Source organism: Oncorhynchus clarkii, chromosome 19 (genome assembly GCF_045791955.1).
Source record: "Oncorhynchus clarkii lewisi isolate Uvic-CL-2024 chromosome 19, UVic_Ocla_1.0, whole genome shotgun sequence".
In the NCBI taxonomy this organism is placed as follows: domain Eukaryota; kingdom Metazoa; phylum Chordata; class Actinopteri; order Salmoniformes; family Salmonidae; genus Oncorhynchus; species Oncorhynchus clarkii.
Genome location: NC_092165.1, coordinates 35,514,738 through 35,521,637, shown reverse-complemented (window position 1 = coordinate 35,521,637; position 6,900 = coordinate 35,514,738). Strand labels below are relative to the sequence as shown.

Sequence of the window (6,900 nt, the reverse complement as noted above, 5' to 3'; positions counted from 1 at the left end):
GGTCACTTTAATAATGGAACACGGGTCACTTTAATAATGGAACGCTGGTCACTTTAATAATGGAACACTGGTCACTTTAATAATGTTTACATAATGTTTTACCCACTTCATATGTATATACTGTATTCTAGTCAAGGCCATCCTATTAAACTATTGCTGTACATATACTATTCTGTCCTACATATTCTACAGATATACAATAAACAACAATAGACACAAATCAATTTTTAAAAAAGTTAATGAATGGAATTAAGAAATATAGAAAAATTAGGATGAGCAATCTCGAGGTCCGGAGTGTGTGTGTGTGTGTGTGTGTGTGTGTGTGTGTGTGTGTGTGTATATATATATATATATATATATATTAGATTTGTGTCTATTGTTGTGTATTGTTAGATACTACTGCACTGAGCTAGGAACACAAGCATTTCACTACACACACATTATATGTTAAATATGTGTACGCGACTAATACAATTTGATTTGATCGGATTTATTTGTTGATTACAGGGCTGGGTTTGAGGCGGATTGAGAATGTTGTAGAGGAGTTATAGCATGACATCACCCAAGGGTGCTGATTGAGACATACTGTAGCAACAGGGTCTAACCTAAAAATAGCCTTATCTTCACCGACACACAGTCACTCATGCACCCATGCATGAATGTCCTTTGTGTTCGCAGTGGCCATGGCTCACTAAACCTGTATATGTGTCTGTATTAGTGTGAGTAGGATCACATTGTTGAAAGATGCATGTGTCAGAAAGTTTAGTTTATTGTTTGAAAAATTATGTTTGAAACAGAGTGAACCTAAACAGTGTGAACCTAAACAGTGTGAACCTAAACAGTGTGAACCTAAACAGTGTGAACCTAAACAGTGTGAACCTAAACAACGTGAACCTAAACAGCGTGAACCTAAACAGCGTGAACCTAAACAGCGTGAACCTAAACAGCGTGAACCTAAACAGCGTGAACCTAAACAGCGTGAACCTAAACAGCGTGAACCTAAACAGCGTGAACCTAAACAGCGTGAACCTAAACAGCGTGAACCTAAACAGCGTGAACCTAAACAACGTGAACCTAAACAACGTGAACCTAAATAGAGTGAACCTAAACAGTGTGAAGCTAAACAACGTGTGCCTAAACAGAGTGAGCCTAAACAGAGTGAGCCTAAACAGAGTGAGCCTAAACAGAGTGAGCCTAAACAGAGTGAGCCTAAACAGAGTGAGCCTAAACAGAGTGAACCTAAACAGAGTGAACCTAAACAGAGTGAACCTAAACAGAGTGAACCTAAACAGAGTGAACCTAAACAGAGTGAACCTAAACAGAGTGAACCTAAACAGAGTGAACCTAAACAGAGTGAACCTAAACAGAGTGAGCCTAAACAGAGTGAGCCTAAACAGAGTGAGCCTAAACAGAGTGAGCCTAAACAGAGTGAGCCTAAACAGAGTGAGCCTAAACAGAGTGAGCCTAAACAGAGTGAGCCTAAACAGAGTGAGCCTAAACAGCGTGAAATTGTGAAATGCTTCTCAATAGGAACATAATCACAGCATGAATGTGCTTGGAGTAAAAGTATTCATCTTTGCTTCACAAATCACAACTCTCCCTGCAGTAGATAGTAATGACAGTAGACACTGCCTCCCTATGGCCAAAGATGCACACTACAAATGAGACAACAACGTACATAAGCCTATGATCACCAGTGAATTATGTTCAAAACAAATAAGTGACCATAAAAGCTAGATATCAAGTCATCGTATGAAGGCCTTATAATGTATAAGAATTAATCTTTACAATCCCCAAATCTCTCTCTCCTTCCCCTTTTACCCTCTCTTCCCCTTCGTTCTACCTTACACCAGATCTCTCTTTCTCCCACTCTCTATCCTCTCTCTACCTCCTCCCCCCAACTGTCCTCCTTCCTCAGCCTCCTCTCCACCAATCTCCTCATGACCACAGCTGTCAGCACGCTACAGAACACCAGGGCAGGAAATGACACGGCTGCCACCAGTAGGCGGCACTCCCCATACTCCCTCGTCAGGGACGCCCGCCGGGACAGGAAGTCCTCAAACACAGCTTCCTGTTGGGTCAGCGTGCAGAGGGAGAGGAGGAAGTGGAAGAGCTGGTGCCCGTGGCCGATGATGTCACAGTGCCCAGGAAAGAAACGCTCAGGCATGGGACAGGAGAAGAAGAACGCTGCCAGGAGGAACAGCAACACCTGTGTGTGACATCAGAGTGTCAGATTGTGCAGAAACCTCTCCCCAACCTCAATCTTCTCTATCTCTTTCTCCATCATTCCCCCTCTCTCTCTCCCTCTCGCTCACCTGTATTGCGTGTAGGGTCATAGCAGGGTCGTCTCCCCAGGTCCTGCTGACCAGTCTATGTGCCACAGGACTGCTGTCTAGCAGGTACGCCAGACCGGTTGGCACGACCTGGCACAGCTTACGATGGAGTGGGTATGGGTGGCGGTAACTGAGTTTGGCAAAGCAGCAGCAGGCACAGGACAACCAAGCCAGGAGAGCTGCTGCAGGGAGGAACACCTAACAGAGGAGAGGTTTGTTCGTAACTTTGTTCCTTTGTCCACTCATTCATTCACTCATTCACTCATTGACTCCCTCATTCACTCATTCCCCACCTCTCCTACTCGACTGCGTCTCCATGCGGGATCAGAGCTGTAGAAGTATAGAGCCAGGGCACAGCCATACTGGTACACAGCCACTCCCACATAGTCCAGGAAGAATAGGGCATAGTGGGCCAGCTCGGAGTGGGACTGGAGCAGGTGGGCTGTAGCGCTGCAGCACAAGTAGGTCAGAAGAGACAGGACGTAGTAGACCAGTGGTAGACAGGCCAGGTCCAGGTAAAGACCCAGCCCGTCTGGTCCATTCAGGGTCAGGCCCACGAGACCCTTAGGAAGGGTGATGAGGTTTAAATAAAAGGTTTAAATCTGCAGTAATTGTGTTGCATTATTTTGGACACAAATACGCACATACAAATGCATACATACAAAATTCATCTAAATCTAACCCTAACACACACTGAATTACACAAAAAAGTATTGAAGTACCCCTCCACACATCACAGCAAACACAGAGAACCTCAGGGCAACGCAGACTCCGGCCAGCAAGTGGCTCCACACGTTGATTGTCTCATTGTGTATCTGGAAGAGGCTGAGGAAGTAGAAGCTCCAGGAATGGCCCACGGGCCGGTAGCCAGACAGGATGTAGGGCTCACGGAAGAGAAGGGGGACCTCAGTGTCTCTGACGGTGTGGGGAAGAGAAGACAGAGAGGAGAGGAAGGAGGAGAGGGAACTCATGGGTTTTAGGGAGAGGGAGACAGATATACTGGGCATGGTGGAATTGGGGGCAGAGGGAATGAGGGGGTAAGGAGAATGGGGCACCTGTGAGGAGGTTTGAGGTGAGGTGAGGGGGTCTGTCTGTAGAGGGAAGGACAGCAGGTTGGTAACTGTGTTGTCATACTGAGTTTGGTCGAATTTGATGAGATGCATGCTTTGCCCAAAAAATAGGATAACACAATAAGAGGTGTACATGATTGTACATTTACAGACATAACTGTCATTGGACAAACATTTTACTAGACTTCTCATGCCTCTGGTGTATCCTCTGCCATATAATGCTCCTCTTTCAAATCAATATCAACATCAACATGCTGCTGACTAATCTGGTTACATATGCTCACAGTGACCAAACCAGGAACTCAACCTTGTGAATAACAGTTAGCAGAAGACATACTTGTAGATGTCTACTATAAACTAAACCAGAAAGCCCTGAAGAAACATGTTAAAAGTGGATGTAGGAGAAACAAACCTAATAAAACAGAACTTTGAATTCCCCCTTTTAACACATATATAACAAGTATAGGCTGCTGTTCCACAGAGGTGAGAGAAGGACAAAGGAACTAACCTGAAACTCTCCCTTTCTGGACTCTCCCACCTCTGACTACTGACTGCAACTTTATGTGTATCAACATTTCACTCCCACCGATCCCAGACATCAGTCCCTCATTATAGGGATCTATTTTGCTTGGCCATCTCTCTCTCTCTCTCTCTCTCTCTCTCACACACACACACACACACACACACACACACACACACACACACACACACACGGGTAACAGACGGTATGTTCTACCTCATAGCTCTTAGTCAGCTTAATAAAACAATGAGTCTCCTTTTCTTAATGAATGTAAGAATTTGTTTCCAATTATGCTTATTTTCCTCCCAAACACAAACTGCAGACCACGAGGATAATCAGTCATGAGACATTCTTTAAATTGTAGTGAGATTTCCCTAGTAACTTCTACTGCTGATTTTTCAATTCTGATGAATGGACTGGACATTCTATTCTACTTCAAAAAATAATATATTTCAAAAGGTTTAAGACAAATGGGTTTTAAAAATGTTTTTATTGCTCAAATAGAACATATGTCAATGGGGATCTTTTTCTTGAATTCTACTCAACTATTCACAGTCAATTCTTCTGCTTAGTGGGATTAACAAATGTTGGACCTCCCTAGTTACTTTAAATTAAAATACATTACATTTGGATTGAATTAAATGAATAACCAAACAAAGTAAGGCCATAGATGTAGTGTACTGCAGGCTACATCAAGTAGTCCTTGCCCAGGCACAGGTGCACCCCACGGCCACAGACAGGAAGGAGGCGCTGTAGCACTTCCTGGTGGCTGAAGTGTAGAGTACCATGACCTGCTGGTAGATAGGTACAGAGTTCTGCCTGTAGCGCATGTACTGGCTTCTGTTGGTGGGGTAGACACAGTACATAGAGCTGCACTCGGCCTCCCACATGGTCGGAGGAATACGGTTCTCCACTGTAGTGCTTCTAGAGATTAAACAGAGAGAGAAGAAAATAAATCAACAACAAATATTTAAACCTACGGATAGTATTCACAGGCTTTACATAGAGCTTGTATTAAGATTGTAAGACAGTCACATAACTCAGATCAAGGTCAATTCAAGGTCAGTATCAAATACTGTAGTGTGTGTGTTAATGTAAATTTGCAGTAGGTAGCCTAGCGGTTACGAGCATTGGTCCAGTAACTGAAAAGTCGCTGGTTCAAATCCCTGAGCCGACTAGTTGAAAAATCTGTCAATTGTCCTTGAGCAAGACACTTAACCCTAATTGCTCCTGTAAGTCACTCTGGATAAGAGTGTCTGCTATATTATGTAAATGTAACTCACTTCCAGGTCCAGGGTGACAGAGAGCGTGTGTGAATGTTCCCATTTCCCTCTGATTCGTCTGTGGGAATCTTGTAGAAGTCTGAAGGGATGATCAGTGTTTCGTTACACCTCTCATTTGTCACCTTCATTCCTTTCGCCATGGTCAGGTCCAGCAGCACAGACACACAGCACACAACCTGAGGATGGAAATACAAGTAAATATGTTAGAAGTTATCTAACAAATGAACAGTGCTGAAACTTAAGCACAAACAGGCTAAACAAAAACCATTGGACAGAAACGGTTCTATTTAATTTTATTTAGATCAATTAAATTAATAAAATTGTCCAAATCGGATGTGACTCTGCACTGTACTAATAAATACATAAGAGATGATGCAACCAAAGAGTTTTTCGTTTATGAGATAAATGAATTAGCACATCACAAGTACATGGCAAAAAAAGTATGGCAAATAAGTACATGTCTGGTCATCCTTATTAGGCAGCTAGTAGCCTAGTGGTTAGTGTTGGGCCAATAACCGAAAGGTTGCCATTTTGAATCATTGAGCCGAGTAGGTGAAACATCTTTGGACGTGCCTTTGAATGAACCTTAAATGCTCTCGATAAGAGTTTCTGACAAATGTAATCAATTGTTACATACAATTTTCAGTATAACAAAAAAACATTAGTAGTAGCTCTATCACACGCTGACTGTCATACTCACCAGGTACTTCGACACGTTGCTTTTGAGCTCCATCTCTGATCTCTGTCTGTCTATCCGTCACGTTTTTATGTCGAACTTCTTTCTCCGGGTGTGAAGTATTTATCTGAATGCCTTGAGTGGAAAATCTGCACGTAATATGGAAAACTGATCAAAAATGAGATAATATCTCTGACCTGACCTGTTTGTAGACCATTTGAAACAAAGGGGGATTCTGCAGATCTGAAATAGTTTGCCTTATCACTAAATCTACTTCCAGGCGCCTTCGGTGTGGAAACACCACGCAAAAAGGTGTTAAAGTTCACCCAAATTACAAAATTACATATGGGTTTCCTTACCCTGTAAGCAGTCAATAGACAGAGTATGACAGCAATTCATACTTAGGTTTAGTTTCCCTGTACTGTTTCAATATGGTAATTTGTTTTGCATTTGTGGCACAAATCACGTTCAAGACCTAGTACAAATATCAGCATTAGTCACTTATACATTTGAAGTCAGAAGTTTACATACACTTAGGTTGGAGTCATTAAAACTCATTTTTCAACCACTCCACAAATGTATTGTTAACAAACTATAGTTTTGGCAAGTAATTTAGGACATCTACTTTGGGCATGACACAAGTAATTATTCCATCAATTGTTTCCAGACAGATTATTTCACTTATAATTCACAGTCTCACAATTCCAGTGGGTCAGAAGTCTACACTAAGTTAACTGTAAATTTAAACAGCTTGGAAAATTCCAGAAAATGATGTCATGGCTTTAGAAGCATCTGATAGGCTAATTGACATCATTTGAGTAAATTGGAGGACCCATAAACTACTGCAGCATAAATACTGGAGGCTGAGACAGGAGGGGTCAGGAGACACTGAGGCCCCATCCGATGATACCCCCGGACAGGGCCAAAAAGGAAGGATATAACCCCACCCACTTTGCCAAAGCACAGCCCCCACACCACTAGAGGGTTATCTTCAACCACCAACTTACCATCCTGAGAC

General features: G+C 42.7%; 2 protein-coding genes across 2 annotated transcripts; both read right to left on the bottom strand.

Annotated features, from left to right (window-relative positions):
* Window positions 1-1,869: 1,869 nt before the first annotated feature.
* Window positions 1,870-3,496, bottom strand: LOC139374466 (membrane progestin receptor beta-like). Its single transcript, XM_071115495.1, has 4 exons — window positions 3,056-3,496; window positions 2,627-2,896; window positions 2,316-2,531; window positions 1,870-2,209 (listed from the first exon to the last, which is right to left on the bottom strand). Exons 1-4 carry the CDS (start codon window positions 3,494-3,496, stop codon window positions 1,874-1,876), a joined length of 1,263 nt encoding a protein of 420 aa, XP_070971596.1. The 3' UTR covers window positions 1,870-1,873.
* Window positions 3,497-4,615: 1,119 nt separating this feature from the next.
* On the bottom strand, window positions 4,616-5,939 carry LOC139374224 (interleukin-17A-like). The gene is made up of 3 exons (XM_071115252.1): window positions 5,907-5,939; window positions 5,207-5,382; window positions 4,616-4,847 (listed from the first exon to the last, which is right to left on the bottom strand). The coding sequence occupies exons 1-3, from the start codon at window positions 5,937-5,939 to the stop codon at window positions 4,616-4,618; spliced, it is 441 nt and encodes a 146-aa protein (XP_070971353.1).
* Window positions 5,940-6,900: the final 961 nt, after the last annotated feature.